A 20,814-nucleotide genomic window follows, 5' to 3' on the forward strand; every position below is an offset into this window, starting at 1 on the left:
AACAAAGAATGAATAAAACTCTTTTTCTCTATATCCACAAATTGTTTCATCTCTCTCTCACTCACTCACCTACTGCCGACCGTTACAATTATGAGTAATTGAAAATAAAGCCGAAAAAATGAAAACAAAACGATGATCAAACAAAACGATAAATTTGAGTGTCGTCTTTTGGTTCCTAAGAAACCACAACAGCAGCAACAACAACAACAATAAAATGAAATAAATGAGAACTCAAGAGTAATTGAGTCATATGATACAGGTTTTTTTGTTGTCGATTTACCTGAAAAATAAAACAACAAAAAACAAAAATAAGAAGAGTAAATAGGCATGCTGGTTTAGAGATATTAAAACAAACTGAATTTATTTTGGGGAAAAGAAAATTTTGTGATTCAAATTCCTCACATTTTTTTAATTCATTAAGGAATAAAAATATGTATGTAATTATTGATTTCAGAATAGGATTTATATAAAAAAGTTTTTTTTTTCAATTTTCTAACAAATTTCTCTTTTATTTTACAGAATTTTCTTCGTTAACAAATTGTTTTTTGTTGCATTGTTGTTTGTATTCAATTATAAAATCAATAACAACAAATACGCAGCAGTTGCAATTTTTGTGCTACAACGAAAAAAGGCAACCGATCGAACAACAACATAAGAACAAGAAACTTGTTTTCTTCTTTTCCATTCCGCGCTCTCTATCTCTTTCCCTCTCTGGAAGTTACCATAAAGTAAAACCTGTCTCTCTCTCATAGTCTCTTGTCATCGACAACAACGGCAACTAGCAATAACCCGTTCGTTGCTGCTCTGTTGTGTCAGTGAAATAAAAGGAGTTCAACGAAACCGGAAATACCCTTGAATTGAAAACAAAAACAACAAAGCGTCGTCGTTCATCATTTAAATGAACGAACGAAAGTTATTCGTTTGCAAGGCTAGTTAGTTGTCGAAGAAAAATCCTTTGTTCGAAAAAGAAAAAATCAAAAAATAAGAAAAAATCAAATTAAAAATTAGAATTGTTTTAACACAAATTGTGAAATTCGCTTGGGAGGAAAGAGAAGAGTTTTTTCTTTGCGTTTTTTAGCTGGCTAAAAAACAACCATCATCCATCCGGTGGACCAACCAACTTTCTTTTTGACATTCGTATGTTTTAAACAATTATGTCATGGGATCTTGTACAAGGCGACACTTTTTACTGTCAACATGCTTTCTTCAAATGGTAAGTTTGGAATTTCATTTTTATGCAGCATTTTTTTTTGTTTTAATATACCTACCCATACTAAAATAAATGGAATTTTAAATGATTCATAAACATCTATTATTTGTGGACAAATTAATCAACAAATCGTTGTTATCTATGACGTATGATTTTTAATATGAACAGCTAATTATATTGAAATATTGAATTGTTTGCATTGAATAATGGATTGTTCAAAGAAATTTATCGCACACTTTACACATACATCAACATACAATAGATTTTTTAAATTAAATATTGTTTTGGGGTAAATAATTGTAGATTTTTGTAGACTTGGGAAATATTATAGCCAAAACACCGATTTTTAAATATACTTTTGAACATCGAATTTTTTTATTTTTTTTTATTTAAACAAGTTAAAAAGTATCAGTCGTTTTTAACGACAGATAGGTACCCTCAGCCAATATTCGATTATTTAAATGTACTTTGATTTCTGTTATGATTATTCAAATTGTTGACCCTCTATGGAGTGGATTCCAAAGGAATGGGCCAATATTGTTCATTTCGTATCAGACTTAAATAAATTTGATAGAAATATTGGGACGTGGCAGACTTGGACTATATTGGTTACCTTCTTTACTTTATATGCGATAAATGATATTTTTTAGAAAATTTTGAAATCTGCGTGAGGTACCAGATATAGTTGGGTCGACTATTCATACTTCATTTGAAACGGAAAAGAAATTGGTATAGTCCAAATTACAAGCAAATGCGAAATCATAAAGTTTTTTTTTCTAAATCTTGCACCCTATGTGGAGAGGAGGTACCATGAAGAATGGTCCGATCTCTACCCTCTTCATAACAGATCTTGTGTTGACGGAAAAATTGAAATGTGCCAAGTCTGAAAAGAATCGGATGTAAATTTCGCATTTTATGAGCTTCATGGATTTTCAAAATTTTGACCCTAGGGAGGTACCAGAAGGAGCGGATCGATATATCGCATCTTCACAGCAGATCTTGTGTTAGTAGAAAAAATGGGTTGGGTGAAATGTGAAGAGAACCAAATGCTTATTTCGGATATTATGATCATTTTGATTATTCAAAACTTTGACCCCTTGTGGGGGAGGTACCACGAGGAGTGGTCCAATTCCTACCATCTTTATAACAGATCTTGTGTTGATGAAAATATTGAGATATACCAAGTCTGAATGTAATCGGATGTTCATTTCGCATTTTATGAGCTTCAAGAATATTCAACATTTTGACCTTTTGTGAGGGAGGTACCATAAGGAATGGACCAATATATCCCATCTTCACAGCAGATCTTGTGTTTGTAGAAAAAATGGGTTGGGTGAAATATGAAGAAAATCGGATTTTTATTTCGGAGTTTATAATCGTTTTGGTTATTCAAAACTTTTACCCCATGTGAATAATTATAACTCTTATGAGGGTATAAAAAAAAAACAAATCAGACGTATGGTTAAAATTCTGAGGAATTGGAAAACGTGATCCAATGGGTCCAAATATGTTTTCTAGAGAAAAAAAAAAAACACATTTTTTCCTTCGGACGAAAGCTTTTCTGTTAAAGGAAGAAATTCTCTACCTCTAGGAACAAAAGTTCTGTTGAAAGGAAAAATATTCATCCCCCAGAGACTGAATTTTCTTTTCTAACAAAAAATTTCTTGTTGCTGTAATCCATCTCACTAGAAAATTGACAGCATTCCGAAAGCCAGCGTGTCTGTATTTCACAATCGTCGTTTTTTCTGCTCTGTTAAAAGCACTTCTATCTGCTTCTCGTATTACTTAACTCTTGCTTTGGTTCATGTATCACTTTTTGTGTGCTTCTTCCTTTTTGTTTTTTTTCCCTGTGACCTACTGCAGTCGAGTTTTTTGCTATTAGCATGAACTTTCATTTCGTTATTGTCCTTATTCCTCAATGGCTTTGCAGTCAGTGGTGTTGGGCCGGGTTGTGCTGCTTTGCTACTTCAATTCAATTGTCCGCATTCCATTTTAGGATGTATTTCACTACCATATGGAGTGTTAAACGAGATTGGAAAAAGGAGGAAAAAATAACGACAACAACTAGTCCCACTTAGGTGGAAATAAAGAGGGGATGCAGGGAAAAAGTCATGTGCCACATAACTACATTGTAGTGTGCAAGCAAAACAGACAAAAGTTTGCATAACCCTTGGGCCGTGTTTGGTAGTCGGTGCAGAAAATATCATTAAATTCACAATTTGGCGAAATAAATTCTGACAAATTCAAGACGTCTTTAAGGGATGCAATGGGGGCCCGGGGATTAATGTCAGTTCATTTTTATATAATCAGAGGATAATTTTTTTTATTTTTTATTAGGGTGTTAAATAAACTTTTCTTCTCCAAATTTTAAATTTGACTGTCCATAGCTGCATAGGGCGACGAATAGTCTACATTCGAAATACATATGATCCATACAGGGTGAGATAAAAAAAACTGCAACAAACTCAAACGCCATAATTTTACATTTTTTTAAAAATTATATTGAATAAAAGCAAAAAAAAAAATTCGGAAATACCATCAACTTTTAGAATAAATTTAGATTTGTTCGAATTGGTAACCTTTAGCACGAATTATGGCCTTCAAACGGCCAATGAAACGCTTACACCCTGCCCGAATGTTGATCTGCGGCATTTTGGCGCATTCCCGGCGAAGCGCTTGCTTGAGGTGATCGATACTTTGGTATTTTTTAGTGCCAACCTTGCTTTCCAAAATACTCCAGACACAATAGTCCAACGGATTGGTATCCGGAGATTTTGGTAGCCATTGTGCTCTGGAAATGAAGCGAGGAACCTCATTTTGTAATCATTCTTGAAGAGTGGCTTAAAAATGACAGCTGTCTGAAGTTGGTTGCAGATTTATCATCTCACCTTGTATATGTTTCATTCGATTTGGTGTTTAAGTCCCCCACATTCGTAATATGCACCCCACAAAAATGGTGTTTGGTTTCAAATGCAGTCCAGAAATACCTCTGCCAAATTTTATCAAGATCGGTTCAAATTCTGATATAGCTCCCATATAAAACTTCAAACGATTTCGGGTTAATTGTACACCAAATGGCCAATATCAGTCCAAAAGTCCTGAATTTTGGTACGTCAGACCGAATTCAGTCTAGAAACAAGTACATCAAATTTGAAGAAAATCGGTTCAGATATAGCTATAGCTCCCATATATATGTTTCATCCGATTTGGTAATATGCATTCGACAACAATGATATTTGGTACCAGATATCTTATAGAGCTCGGAAATATATATCCTTATTATATATATCCTTATTCCGATTTCAGGTTTATTGTGCAAATAATGCCTAATTTCAGACCAAATTGGATTGAATTTCGGGAAGTATTTCCATTTATGTTTCCATTTTGTAGAACTCGGCTCCGATATTTATATTTTTTAATAAAATCCTTCTTGAAGTGATATCATGCACTCTATACCAATATTTTTTGTATAAAAGATAAAAGTGTCTCCGTCAAATTTGGTGAAAATCGATTCAGAATTGGATATGTCTACCATTTATTAGTTCCCTCTGAAACCAAACTATAACTGCTCTAAAGCCAAATGTTGATAGGTGGTATGATCTACTTCAAATAAATTCTTTTACTACGGGAGCTCTGCTAAACATGCATAGTGGTGTGGGGTATCATATAGTCAGCCCCGCCCGACTATTGACTTTTCCTTATTGTTTTTTTTTTTTTTCTAAAAACTTGTATTTTTTATGTGGCGCCCAACGTAGTGCTAGATTCAAAATTGTGTTTTTTTAAATATTTGATATTAAGATATTTTTTAAGCACCGTTGTTCATAGATAACCTCATTTCTGGACAAGAAGAAACATGATTTTCTTTTCATTTCGCATTGAAATTTTCGTCTCGAATTGGATTTTTTTTCAGAATTTTGCATTCATATGTCTTACTTAATTATTGCCTTAAATTGATTTGCATTACAATTTACATAGCCCCTGTGACGAAATCTTACTAAAAAGTGATAACATTGAAATGGCGCCCAACGCAGGGCCAGTCTTAAAAAACACTCATTTTCATAGATTTTTGTTGTTATTACATTATTTAGTTTGATTATTTTTTGCTCTCCTACGAAATTACAACTTAGATGAGTATTTAAGTAAATTTTCTGAAAATCCCCACACCCCCATGTCAAACATATCTTCGCCCTCGCTTTCAATAAGACTACACTATTAATTACAAACGGCCTTAAAGGTCGTTTTTATTAAAGGCTATTTTTATGCATTCTCCATACATTTCGTTTTCACATTAATTGACCACATTTTTGTTGTTGTTGTTTTCCAAGAAAATAATAAATATTCCAATACAATATTGCATCATAACATAGCATGTATGCTTTGTTCTCTCTCTCTCTTTGTAAAGACAACAAAAAACACAACGTTTTCTATGTTGCAAAGTAGCCAGTCTGGCAGACGGACGGACAGACAAACAGACAGATACAGCAGACACAAGAAGGAAACACCGAAGGCCCTTGCTTTTGTTGGAATCTCAATTCATTCCACACATTGTCATAAGGTGTGCTACGTGAGCCATCCATAAAAGGATTTTCAAACAGACAATCAACGACTTTTTAATTATTTGTATAGATGGGTGTACAATGTTTTGGGTTTTTATATAGAAGAAATATTTATTAATTAATCATAAATTTATGTCAGACAACAGAATGACCAAAAGCAAAAAAAAAAAAAAACCTATCCAGAAATTCGTTATTCGTTTTTGGGTGGAAGTGATCAAGACGAATGCCATTCTTACATTTCATTTAAAAATTGAAAAAAGTAACGCAAAATATTTGATTTTTTCAAAAGTCAACATAAATTATTAAATAAAAATTATGTATTTATGAATATAAAAAAAATTATGTTTCAAATAATATTTAAAATTACTGGAAGTTCATAAAAATAAATATTTAAAATAAAAAGTAAATAAAGAAAAGTCAAGGGTAACCCCGTCGAATTTCTAAAAGTCTTTACTAGGTGGTCCTCAATTCGTTACCAAGCCGAAAAGAGCACATTGTAAAACTTAAAAATAAAACAAGTTAAAAAACCCAAAACGGCGCCCAACGTGGGTCACATTCAGATTCAAAACTAAATAATTTTGAAAAGCAATATTCACATTAATAAATAAGTTTAATTTGGTGCCAACATTTAGGCCTGGACAACTGATTTCACACCATCTTCTATGGAAAAACTGAGATATAGCCAAATCTGGTAAATCCTTTATCTTTCAAATTTGTGGTTACTCTTACATGATAGGGCAGGTGGTGCTCCATTCATTATCAAGTTCGAAAGAAAACATTTAAATAAATGACCAAAATCCAAAATGGCGCCCAACTTGGGGCACATTGAGATGAACAATAAATAAATTTAAATTGGTGCCGACAATTCTAGCCAACTGTTTTACCACCAGCATTTTAGTAAATATCAATGTGGCGCCCAACGTGGTCAATATAGAAATTCCGAATTCTATAATTTTTGAAATCAATTCATTACAAATTGATGAAAAAAGCTAATTTTCTTTTTTGAGAATGGAGGTTAAATTGATTTCTACCGAACGTTTTACACCATCCGTTATAGGAATACCGAGTCATAGCCAAATCTGTTGATTCCTTTATCCGTCAAATTTACGGTTACGCTTACATGATGGGGTAGAGCTTAAATTCTCAATAGCTTTGAATTCAAAATGGCGCCCAACGTAGGGCACATTCAGAATTAAAATTAAATAATTTTTAGAAGCAAAATTTATGTCAACAAATAAATGTCAATTTGCGCAAACATTCAGGTCCAGACAATTTTTTTTCACCACCAGCATTTTCGTAAATATCAGAGTGGCACCCAACGTGGGACAGATGGCAATTCTAATTTCAATAATCCAACTTTGGACACATTGAGATTCAACCTTAAATAAATTTTAAAAGCAATATTCAAATTATCAAATAAACTTAGTTTGGGCTAACAGTTAGGCATAGACAACTGTTTTCACCGCCAGTTTTAAATAACATTTAAGGTGGCGCCCAATGTGGAGCAGATAGAAATTCCAAGTTTCATAATTGTTGAAATCAATTTATTACAAATTGATAAAACACAATTTCCTTTTTTGGGAATTGATGTTAAATTCATCGAGTCAGATCTTTTTACATCAGTCATAATAGGAATACTGAGTTTTCCTAAAATCTATTGATTTCTTTATCTCCCAAATTTGAGGTTACCCTTACATGGTAGGGTGGTGCTCCATTCGTTGCCAAATTGAAATGAGAATATTTTGAAAGTTTGAAGAAAAACATTTTATAAAATGACCAAAATCCAAAAAGGCGCCCAACGTGGGACACATTAACATTCAAACTAAAATAATTTTTAGATGCAATGTTTAAATTATCAAATAAACTTAGTTTGGGCTAACTGTCAGGCCTAGACAACTGTTTTCACCACCAACTTAAAATAGAATTCAAAGCAGTCTCGTGGGGCGCGAAATCATAAATTCCATATTCATATCAGGTTTCTGCTTGAGTCGCTGACTTGTTTCGCAAGTTATGGCCGATAAAAGTATTGAAAATTGTGACCCTTTGCGGGTGAGGTACCAGAACGGTTTCGCAGATAATATTTGGATGTGTGAAATTTGAAGAGAGTTGGATGTTTATATCGTTTTCTTTCAGCGTTTTTTTTTTTTCAAAATCTTGAACCCTATGTGGGAGAGGTACCAGAAGAAATGGTTCGATCTCTACCATCTTGTTGATGGAAATATTGAGATGTATTTAGTCTTAATGGAATCGGATCTGAATTTCGCGGATCTTTTGTGGGGGAGGTACCAGAGGGAATGGAACAATATATCCCATAGCTTTCGTAGAAATAATTGGTTGGGTGAAATAGGAATGGAACCAGATGATTATTTCGGATTTTATGATCGTTTTGGTTATTCAAAACTTTGACTCTTTGTGGGGTAGATATCAGAAGCAATAGTCCGATCTCTACCATAAGAGATCTTGTTTTGATAGAAATATTGAGATGTGCCAAGTCTGAACGAAATCGCATTTTATGAGCTTCATGAATATTCAAAAGTTTGACTCTTTGTGGGGGAGGTACCAGAAGGAGTGGATTGATATATCCCATCTTCACAGCAGATATTGTGTTAGTAGAAAAAATGGAATGTGTGAAATATGAAGAGAACCGTATGCTTATTTCGGATTTTATGATCATTTTGGTTATTCAAAACTTTCACTCTTTGTGGAAAGGTACCAGAAGCAATGGTCCGATCTCTACCATCTTTATAACAGATCTTGTGTTGATGGAAATATTGAGATGTGCCAAGTCTGAATATAATCGCATGTTAATTTCGTGTTTTATGAGCTTCATGGATATTCAAAATTTTGACCCTTTGTGGGGGAGGTACCAGAAGTGGTGGACCGATATATTCAATTTACCTAGACCTTGGGTTAATAAAAAATATTGTGATGTCTGTAATTTGAAGACAATCGAACACTAACATCCTATTTTATAAGAGTTATAATTATTTAAAATTTTGACCACAAAGGGTCGTACCAGAAAGGGAGGTACCAGAAGGATTAGTCCGATCTTGTCAATTATCGCACCCGATCTTGTGGTAATGCAAATATCACGATTTGCAAAGTTTGAGTAAAATCAAATTAACCACTCTCTTCCTATGCGGTAAATTATTTTCTATGAAAATGTTGACCTTTTGTGGCGGATGTAGCAAAAGGAGTAGACCCAACTCCGAACTCGATATAAGTTTGAGAATAATATTACGTTGTACCAGGTTTGGATCAAATCAAATACTCTCTTCGGGACTATGTACCAGCCAGCCTCGCAAACAGGCGGATGGACGGACATCGCTAGATCGACTCCAAATGTCCTGAAACGTATTTTGTCCAAAGAGACCTAGGATCGAAAACCGTTATTTCGACGAGGCACGTTTTGGCCGTATCAAATGATAGCCATAATTAACAAATAAAATTAATTTGGTGCCAACGTTCAGGTCTAGACAAAAGCTTTAGATAAAAGAAAAAGTGGCGCCCAACGTGTGGCACTATTTTTAGAAATAAAACATTTTAAGAGACGATGGAAAAAAAACTATGTGTTGCCCAATGTGAGGCAAATATGACTGGCGGTGGCGCCCAATGTAGACTTTTTAAAATTGGACTTAGTTTTTATGTTTTTTAAGCCACAAGTCCCGAAGGGATGTTCAACAAATTTCATGCAATATATAATTGAAGTGGCGCCCAACATTGAAGTAAATAAAAAATTTTGCTGTAATATTTTAGTCCCATTACTGCGCCCCTTTCTTTTACCATTGATTTAGGATTGAATATTACATTCTTCTCTAACAAGACTTCAGTCCTTAGGGTATTGCTTCTTTTTTCCCATTGAAAAAATTCCAAGTTCCCCGTGGGGACTGACATTTTTTCCATAGATATTACCTCATAGTGACTGCATATGAATGTGTACATCTTCCAAACATGTATGTGCGTTTGTGTTACGCTTCCGTAACGAACAATAGAATATCAAAATGTGTGCTTCTGTTCGTTCTGTTGTCAGCGCTTGTTGTTATTCTTGTTAGTTTGGTGTTAAATCTACGTGACTGACTCATTGATTTATTGCAATTCAATATTCTTGATGACTTTTCCACATTTTCTGGCTAATCATGGAGCTGACGTATCAATCCCACAATGCCAAACTATTCCATGTTAAATTGCAACAATGCTCTCGCTCTTAGCTTTTTTAGGCTAAAATGGTATTACGAATGTTTTATCAGCTGCTGCTTTGTTTATTTGACCCGTTTTTTTTGTTTGAGTGGAAGACAGACACCGCGAAAGTAAATGCATTTGGAAAATTAGTTTAAAGAGGAAATGGGAATTTGATAGAACTAACACGAATTATGCAAGGTGGTTTGGATTGAGTTTGGTATGGAGATTCCATTTTCCCAATCCCACTAGCTAGAACTTCGTGAAGAAATACAGATGTAATTTTCTAATATTTGCAGAAATCCTCAAACACATGTAGCCCAAGTCAATGTACGATATGCCTAAGTGATTCTGATATACCACCCGGCCATCTTTATTTATCTAATTTAAGAAATCTCGCAATTCAAATGATTTTTCATTACTTTGTCCAATAAATTAGCAATTATAACTCCGGTCCCCTATCAATACCCCGTTCCCTGAAATGTTCACCTATTTCGTTGTGCCATCACATAAGATATAGGCTTATTTTGTTTGTTTGTATTTTCACACATTGAAACTAACAAATCGTTTGACACCTCTGTGCTAAATGGGCGAAGGTGCGGACACAGGTGATTTAATGACCATTGGTCATACAATTGCTTTTCGAATTGTAAAAATTAGATAGAACGGCATTTGATTTTTTTTTTATAAATTTCGAATATAATAAATTTGGCAGGGTTTTGTTTGTTATATTAGCGTCTTAGTAAAATCATATTACTTTTCAACCTGGAGATGACTTTAAAAATCAAAAATAAAAATATTTAGATTAGTAAAATGAGAGTAAGGAAAAAAGCCGTCGGTTTGTTGGAGACCATCAAGATATCATCTGTCTATGGAACACCTTGTAAATCTTATAATTTTAATCTTAATAAAGTCCCTCGACTATAGAAGACCTTCAAAAGTTATTTTCTCTATGCTTGACAAGCAATTTCAATATCTTGTATCAATTTTTATAGAGGAAAACCACTTTCTACTAAGAATGCTGAACATATCTCTATTATTCGATACCTCCTGATATTCGGTAAGGCTTCAGGCCCAATTTCAAAATTTGAATATCTCTCTTCTATTTAGTATCGGATTCATATTGCGCAACAAATTCAGTATTCATTCAGGATTTAGATTATCATTCATGCAGCATTATTCCCAAATTTTAAGCATTTTTAAAATACCGACTTGGATATAAGAGAAGTTTTATCATGGTGGAGGGTATATAGATTTACACAATATCGTGAAAAATTGATTTGAGGTTTGTCCCTACGTTGGCCGCCAGTTTGGTTTTATGCAATCACTGAAAACGGTTTCAACTAACAACATTATATAATTTATTATGGTTGTATTGTTGCTTTATTTACAATTAGAAATTTAAAAAAAATATATAAAAAACAAAAATATTGAACCCCATATTGGGCGCCACCTGTTTTTTTGGTTATCTGTTAAAATATTCCCTCAGTTTGCACTGACTAATCGCCATATGTCCGTCTACAGACTGGGGTTTTCTCCATCCAATATTGTGAGTATGTTTGTCGGTTCCACGAAAGGTTGTTGTTGCAATACCGATAATATTTTCCTACTGGGTCTGGGTAGATGATCTGGGAAAATTTTCTCTTCCCATCGCTTTGGCTGAAAGACTGAGGTCTAGTGGTTACCTTGTGGCCCCTTCTAGATATGGATTCTGTAGTGGCGTCAGGAATCGTCCTGGTCACAATTTCCTTGCTGTCGTCTAGAGTAGAATCCGCAAGTGGTATTTTCCTACAAGGACTTTCCTTCAATGATACAGCCGCCAGTTTACCTACTTCCCGAGATTTGCTAAAGCCAGCTACTATTGTGACGGAGAAGTCTTGAGACTCCTCGTTTTTACAGCTGATGACCTTAAGCCCTTAGTTAAGTGGGACACAGCTAAACTGCATCCTTTAAGGGTCGCCCACTCAATGAAAGAAAATCACCCTCGAGACCCCTCGATAGTGTATGTGGTCTGGGAAATTTTTCTCTTCCCACCGATTTGGCTTGAACACTGAGGTTTGGTAGTCACCTTGTGACCTTTTCCAGACCTTAAGTCTGTAGAGGCATCAGGAATCGACCTGGTCAAAATCTTCTTGTAGTCGTCTGAAGTAGAATCCGCAAGTTGTATATTCCTATAAGGACTTTCCTTTAATGGCGCAGCCGCCAGTTCTTCCCGAGGTTTGCTAAAACCAGCTACCGTAGTGACGAGGAAGTCTTGAGAATCCTCCTTTTTTTACAGCAGATGTCCTTAACCACTTAGTCAATTGGAGTACCCCAAGAAAGAATCATCCCTCAGACAGTATTCGATGATGTATCTGGTAAAAGGTTGAGGTTTGGTGGTCACCATGTGACACTTTCCAGGCCTGGGGTCAGAATCGATCTGATCCGCAAGTGGCATCAAATAATTCTCTTGGTTTTAGGATGAGGTTCTCATTAGACCTTTCTCTCTCACCATCGATGTACGTACGGAGGCTTTAATTTCTTTCGGAAGCTGTAGTCGTTTCCGGTCTAGTTTTATTCTTAGCTTTGCTCCTACTGCTTTTTTTTTGTAGAAACTTTAATCTCCGCGGACTTTGCGCTTGGTTCCATTGTTGGTATGGCAATGAAAGCTGTCTTTTCATCAGCCAGACTACTGCTGACCGCCACCGAACCCACGAACGAAATGTGTGCTAGTCTTCTTTTCGAAGTTTGTAGTATTCTGATGTTTTGTAATGCTTTTAAAGAAGATGAAAATAAAAATTTCTGTCTGCCCTACGTTGGGCGCCATTTTCTTTTATACTCATAGTTTTTGCTAAGAACTGTCATTGTAAATGACTTGCGTTTATTCGACATGTTTTATATTGCTTTTCATATGATTGAAATTTGAAACTCATTATGCCACACATTGGGCGCCATTTTAGACTTTTTATTCACAATTTAAATAGTCTTCTCATAAGTGTTGCCGCAGACTTAAGTTGTTTTATAATGCATTTAAAAATGATGGAATTATGAATATATGTCTGCCCTACATTGGGCGCCACTTTGTTTCCTACTCATTGTTGTTGTAAAGAATTGTTTAAGTCATTATGTGGCCATTAAATTGCGTTTATTTGATATTTTTTATATTGTTTTCAAAATGATTAAAATTTGAAACTCACCCACACGTTGGGCGCCATTTAAATTTTTTTTATTCGCAATTTAAAAAGTCTTCTCATGAGTGTTGACACAGAGCCAAGTTTATTTCTGATGTTTTATAATGCTTTTAGTAATGATGGATATGTATATACATTGCTTTCTCCCCCACGTTAGGCGCCACTTTGAGTTCTATTCGTTGTTGGTAAGAACTGTTGTCTAAGTCATTATGTTGTAACTAGATTGCGTTTATTTGTTATTGTTTTTACAGTTTCTACACATAAATTTATTTTGAATTTTAGTGAGCTCCACGTTAGGAGCCATTTTGGATTTTGGTCATCTTTCTATTTTTTAGATATGATTTGCTTCTATTTGTTTCCACTTACTACAGTTTGTTTGTGATGTTTTATAATGCTTCTAAATTTATTAATAAATAAATTTTTCCTTACCCTATGTTGGGAGCCATTTGGGCTCTACTCATAGTTGTTGGTAAGAACTACTGTCTAAGACGTTTTTGGGTTTATTTGTTTATTGTTTTTACACATACGATAATTTTGAATTTTAATGAGCCCCACATTGTTATTAAAAGTTTTGAAACTCATTGTGGCACATTTTGGGTGCCATTTCGGTTCGGAATCATCTTTTAATATGTTTTCTTCTTAAGTATTGCCAAAAATTGGAATTTCTCAATGCTTTTTCATAATGCATTAAAAAGTATTGAAATAAATATAAGTTTCTATCTGCCACACATTGGACGCCACTTTACATTTACTAATAGCCGAAAAGAAAATCATATTTTTAAATGCGTTCTTATTAAGCATTGCCATAATCTTGAGTTCATTTGTGATATTTGACAACATAATGGAAATAAAGTTCATGTCTGCCCCACATTGGGCGCCACTTGGCAATTTTTTCTTATGCATGAAATATTTAAACTCCTATGAACGTTCAAACCATGTATTACATGTAAAAAATGACAATACTGCATCACAAGCCTGTGGTCCTCTAAACTTGCCTGTCCTTTTTCTAGAAAAAGAATGTCACGTTTTAAGAAAATATTTATTCTTGGAGTTATTCCATGATTTTAGCTTGTAATTTCCATTATGACTGCTGCTACAAGTAATAAATAATTAGATTTCATTTTACATGGCATTACAACAAAACATTGCCAAGCTTTTGTTTTTGTTGTATTTCTTTCCTATGGTCAAGTTTAATCATCAGCATTGACAGCCAGGGTTTTTTTCGCCATTTGTTTTCATTTATTTATTTATTGACTTGCATGACTTAGTCATTTGCGGGTTGAATACTTTTACTGGCTATTAAAAAAAAACTCAAACGCAAACAAGAACTGTCTCACTAAAAATTGTGCAAAAAGAGAAACTGCCATAAAGCCTCTAGTTATTGTCACAGACACATACTTGTCTGTCGAACGACGACCAGTGGACGCGGGACCATTAGTCGGTTTTTTTTTAAATTTTATAGACTGCATAGCCAATGACTTTCATGACTAACGCCATCAACAACATGGCGTTTAACTCTCCTCTGTACCAAAGATACTAATCTCAAGAATCAACAGCAGCAGCAGAAAGGCAGGAAAGTAGTCAGGCATCAGCACCGCCAGACTTTAAACAATGTAATTGGGTTGGCCACTAGCTGCTGGTCCGTTGTCACCACTCCCTGGCAATTGGTGAAAATGTCACTCCTTGGCCACATTTACTGCTAACAACCTCATTGGCACAAGTGTGCATGTCGGTGTAGTTGTGTAGTATTGCGAAGTAATGCCGTTTCCCGAGTTGTTGTAACAAATTTTCTAAACGCAGTCGTCCCATGGCTGGTTGCTTGTTTGGCGCACTGCATAAATGCCAGAAATTTTGTTTGGCGGATGAGTGTTCGTTCGACACAATATCTTGTAGATTGATCTATGGCTGGGTATGTCTCTCTTTTTCTTAGCTGTTTGTTGCTAAATGGTAAGGGGTTAGTAGACTGGCGGCAGACAGTCCCTCTTAAATAGACTTTCAATAAAGCCAATTGGTCGTCGTCGTCGTCATTGCAAGTGAGTGCGGCAAGTGGCAGGCATGCTCACAGCCAAATGCGGTAGACGACAAAGACTCTGATGTACTGATTTTTCCACTGCAGTGGTGATAGTACTCAGTCATTTAGGCCATCATCATCATCGTCATAGCCAACAGCTTCATGAGGTGCAGCCGCGGCACACTCATTAGAAATACTCGAATGCTGGTGACACAGACAGACAAGGAGAACTGAAGGGCCAACCAGCCAGCCAGCCAGCCAAGAGCAATGATTTTATTTCTGTTTTTCGCAAGGCAAAACTTTGTTAATGTTATTGAAAAATGCGAATAAAAATCAAAGAAATATTATTTTCTTTCCTCGTAAAGTTTGATGGAATAAACACAGGCACAAAGAGTGGCTATCCAGCCAACCATATTGGGACAGACAGCTGACAAACCATCTTAGCCGTGGTTGACAAAGTGAGTAAGTGGTACTAAAATATAAATCGCAAAACTAGTTAGGCGAGCTGGAAAGAGATGCATAAAAAAATAGAAATTCGTCACACGAAAGTGATTCAATCTCACTTGGAAAGTTGTTCGTTTATTAATCAAGCGAGTTATATTTACAGGGCAACAAGTGAAAAGAAAGAAGAGAATTGACAGGAATAATTTTTCAGAGTTTGTGGTATTTAATAACTACAAAAAATCCATGAAAATCCATCATTTTATCTACGTTGGGCGCCACTATACTTTTTTATTTTTTCAGTAATATTTTATATCAATGAATATATGAATCATATTTAACATTTAAAATTGGTCCTTGCCAAACATAGCCATCTAAAGGGAGGACAATTGTGCTAAACTACCTTTAAGACAAAGAAATCATGTTTATTCTTGTTAAATAGATAAATAAATAAATAAAAGAATAAAAATAAGTTAATAAACTAAAATAGCGATGTATGCTAAAATTTTGTTGCAATAAAAAATGTTTCTCCTCTATTAGCCTGTGAAAACTAGCAGGTAACTTGAGGTTCATGCTAGCCCCTCGTTGGGCGCCACTTTCATGATTTAACATTTAAAGGTATTTTATGCAAAAAAACAAACGTGTTTTAAATTAATACAGGAAATAGACCTTTTAACTTCCTCTGAACATTAGCGAGAAAGCTATATTGTATGCCAGCCTTTCGTTGGGCGCCACTTTTATAGTTTCACATTTAAAGGTTTTTTATGTAAAAACTAACGTGTTTTAGGTTAATAGAGGACAAATAACCAGACCCTTTATTAGTCTCTGATCACTAGCGGGAAACCCATATTTTATGCCACCCCTAGTTGGTTTCCTCTTTTATAATTTCTCATTTAAATGTTTTTTTTTTTACACAAAGACTAACATGTTTTAGGTTAATAGAGAAATTATGACTAAGACCCTTTATTAGCCTCTGAGCACTAGCGTTACAAGTATAGATTATGTTGGCCCCTTGTTGGGCGCCAATTTTGTGATTTCACATTTACATGTTTTTCTTACGCACGTCACATATGACCAAGACCCTTTATTAGCCTCTGAGCTCTAGCGAGAAACCCATATTTTATGCCAGCCCCTAGTTGGGCGCCTCTTTTATAATTTCTCATTTAAATGTTTTATTTTTTTATGCAAAGACTAATATGTTTGATGTTAGTAGAGAAATTATGACCAGGAAGCTTTATTAGCATCTGAGCACTAGCGTTATATAGGTTATGTTGGCCCCTTGTTGGGCGCCACTTGTATGATTTCACATTTACATGTTTTTCTGACGCAAAGGCTAATGTGTTTGAGGTTAGTAGAGAAATAATGACCTGGACCCTTTATTAGCATCTGAGCATTAGCGTTACACCTATAGCTTATGTTGGCCCCTTGTTGAGCGCCACTTTTGTGATTTCACATTTACACGTTTTACTGACGCAAAGGCTAATGTGTTGGAGGATAATGGAGAAATTGACCCTTGCAATAACTAAAATCAGGGGTAACATTGTATAACTTCTGTACCGAAAAATTGGCTAAATTAAATACTTGAAATCGGAGTTATCCTTATCCCAAGGAGACTGTTCCAAAAAATGGACCAATATCGTCCATTTTCAATACCAATAATACTAGATGTAATTCAAAGATCTCTATCAAATCGTTAAGCTCTATTCCAAATATTGTGAAATATATATCTCAAACTATAGGGGTCGTTTTGTATATATTGTCAAAACTGCAGGGTGAAATAAAAAAACTGCAAGAAAGTCAAACGCCATAAGTTTAACATTTTCTTTTTAAATTTTATTGAATGAAAGCAAAAAGTGTCGGAAATAGCATCAATTTTTGGAATAAGTTTAGATTTGTTCGAATTGGTCACCTTTGGCACGAATTATGGCCTTCAATGAAATTGTCACACCCTGTCCGAATGTTGTTTTACAGTATTTTGGACCATTCCCGGCGAAGCGCTTGCTTGAGGTGATCGACACTTTGGCAATTTTTTTAGTGCCAACCTTGCTTTCCAGACACAATAGTCCAACGGAGTGGTATCCGGAGATTTTGGTGGCCATTGTGCGCTGGAAATGAAGCGAGGAACCTCATTTTGCAGTCATTCTTGGAATGTTCAAGGTCTGTGGTTAAAATGTTTGAGTGCCCAAGGCTTTAATACACACTCCAGAATATTTTCGCGATAATATTCGACATTTATTCTGATGTCATGCTCTATTAATACGAGCGGAGAGCGACCATCGGCTGTTATGACGGCCCACACCATCACCATGGCCGGCGCTTGAGTTCTGGTGCCCAACCGAAGGTGCACATTTTCAGCTGGCCTCTTTGGCAAGTAAACAGGATCATTTTGTTTGTTTATAAACTGCTCGACAACGAATGTTTTCTCATCGGAGAAAACCAAATTCGGCAGTTCACCACTTTCGGCCGAGCGAAGCAATTCTTTAGCTCTTTTGAGTCTATTTTCTTTCTGTTACGGTGTATGTTCTTGCACTTTTTGGAATTTCAATAGCTTTACCCCGAGCTTATTTATCAATATTTGCAGAATAGAATATTGCGCTATGTTCAGCTCACGAGCCATTTTTCGGCCAGTGCGACGTGGGTTTCGATCAAGTCGCTTCTTTACTTTTCAAACCATTTCTGCTGATGTTGCTGTTTTCTTCCGTCCACTTCCTTGACGTCGGGCTACGCTACCAGTATCACGGTAACGAGCGATGGCACGAGACACAAAAGATTTATTCACATTTAAATGCTGGAGTGCTTTAACGACAGCCACTGGTGGTTTTCCAGCCAAATGTAAAGAAATCACACTATCACGCTTGAATTCCATCACGAATAACTTTTTTCTGGAAAATTCTCACCAAAATGCTTTTGTACACTTGTGAACAATATAATGAGCTGTCACTGAAATAATTTTAACATCTGTCGGACGAGTGGCTTGGACGTGACAGCAATCTGAAGTTGGTTGCAGTTTTTTCACCTCACCCTGCACACATAAAGTGCACGGATTCCGTGAAACCCTAATCCGCAAAAATTTCCAAAAGTGTGGAAACTTGGTTACTTTTCGATGTAAACTTTCAAAACACCGATACAAGTATCTTCGTTTTTTAGCTCCACTTTCATAATTTGCTGGTTATTCCCTGTAATTATTGAAAAAATTGAATTTGGTTGAACCATGTAATCCAAGATCGAATAAATTGCTTGATTTCATTGATTTATCTCTTTCGAGATGAGCAATGATCTAAAGTTTGCTGAGAAAAAAATAAAGCCGGAGAGACTCTATGAGACATATTTCGTTGTTGGTTAAGCCTATTTCTACAAAAAGTTATTAGCTTCCACATATTTAGTGTTGACCCTACGTTGGGCGCCATTTTAATTTCGTCAATTTTTAGCAAAATTTCGACATAATTTGAAATTCATTGAAAAATTTTCGTTTTTAAAATTTCGTGAAATTGTCTAGAGGAGGAATTCATTGAAATATTCCACATTCATTCATACAAATCTATAATCATTGATGGCATCCAACCGTTCCCTTTTAATCCCTTCAGAGATTAAGGAGACAAGCAATTAATTCATTTTCCCAAGAATCTCGACAAGACAAAACCAGCAGTGGCAGCAACAACAACAACAATAGTAACAATGCAAACAAATTATGCCATCAAAAGGCAACAAAGATACAGTTTTCTTTTTATTTTCTTGTAAAGTCATCTAAGAATTTAATCCGTCAGACGGATGATGATGATGGTGTTTGCTGTGTGTGTGTCTGTAACTTACCAACAAAAATTTCGTCATCCACATCTGTTTATTTTGCCCAAACAGAAAAAGGGCAAATTTGTTAAGGGAAAATTATGGTAGCTTCTTTGTGAGTTCGTTTAACGCTCTTGGTAATCATGGCTTAGTGACATTGACTTATGACCCTGTTGTGGCCGTAACCGGCGAAGACGAATGGTACGAAAGACGAAAAATAAGTAATCATCTCGATTGTAAAGCCATTAAGAGAGCTGGGTTATTTATATTTTGACAAGTGGTTGAGAAGAAAATCTTTGAGTAATTATTTGTCCGGATTTTTAGTTTAGCAAATTTGGAAGAAAAAACGAAACACTTAATGGGATTTTAATTATATTCGCATAGTTTTAAGAGGAGGTAGAAAGGGTTGAAGAGTAAATTTAAATAACAAGTAAAATGGAGTTTTTTTTACAAAAATTTAGAATTGTTGTGGGTGTGAGGGTAAGACTCTCTATAGGAATTCTAAAAAGGTTTTAAATTAAAAAAAAATGTGGAAGGTGTTCTTTGGATAGAATGCCTTTTACGGGTTCTTTACATAGAAGACATGTCTTTCAGACCTTTTGCAGGTATTCGATTAATAGAATACTTTCTACACTTCGTGTATTGATAGAATATCGTTTAGAGGTCTTCTGTAGATATTTAGTCTTTTGTACGCTTTCCATGAGTAGAAAACCCGCAGCAGATAATCTATACTGGAAGGTAAAATATTTGTAGAAGACTTACTGCATTTTTTACGTATGGAAGGCCTTATCTATGGGTAGAACACATACTACAGGTCTCTATTGGCAATTCAATTCAAAAAGCAATTCTACTAACCTTTGGGAATACGATGTTCCACAGGTCTTCTATGGGTAAAATACCTTCTTCATGTCTTTTTTGGGTTAATAACCTTCTAGAGTTCTTCTTTGGGTAGAAAACCTTTTGCAGGCCTTCTGTAAATTGAAGTTTCCTTTGCGGGCCTCTATAAATAGAAGAACTATTGAGTTTTTTTCTATGGTTAGAAGAGCTTATACCAGGTTTTAAGACAGGTGAGACTCTTAAGACTCTTACAGGGCTTCTATCTCTTACAGGGCTTCTATCTCTTACAGGTCTTCTATTCATAAAAAAAAATCTTCATGGCTGACATTCTACAGGTTTCCCACATGTTTTCCTCGGATATAACAGTTTTTTAAGATTTTCTAGGATTCTTCTTTATTTCGTTTGTTTCGTGTCTTCAATTTGAATATATTTATTTCTTAAAGTTTCCTCATTGGTCCCACGTTGGGCACCATTTTCATATTTGGACTTCAGAATAAAATCTCTTCTATGGACAAAAGACCTTACTCTTGAGAGTAGAAGATCTGTTAATTGATATCCTCTTAATGGAACTCAACAAATTGAAAATCTCTTGCATTCTCCTATGGATAGAAGAGGTCTTGCCGGCTTTAA

The 20,814-nt window shown here is 35.2% G+C and overlaps 1 protein-coding gene across 4 annotated transcripts in view; it reads left to right on the top strand.

Annotated features, from left to right (window-relative positions):
• Nucleotides 1-20,814, top strand: part of LOC101896813 (sodium/potassium-transporting ATPase subunit beta-1-interacting protein) — a 144,746-nt gene that overhangs the window by 7,577 nt on the left and 116,355 nt on the right. For all 4 annotated transcript variants that reach the window (XM_011292749.3, XM_059127879.1, XM_011292751.3 and 1 more), the window contains exon 2: nt 520-1,213. In XM_011292749.3, the coding sequence (XP_011291051.1) occupies nt 1,160-1,213 (54 nt within the window). In that variant the 5' untranslated portion in view covers nt 520-1,159. The remainder of the gene's footprint in view (nt 1-519; nt 1,214-20,814) is intronic.

Source organism: Musca domestica, unplaced genomic scaffold (assembly GCF_030504385.1).
Source record: "Musca domestica strain aabys unplaced genomic scaffold, Musca_domestica.polishedcontigs.V.1.1 48, whole genome shotgun sequence".
NCBI lineage: Eukaryota > Metazoa > Arthropoda > Insecta > Diptera > Muscidae > Musca > Musca domestica.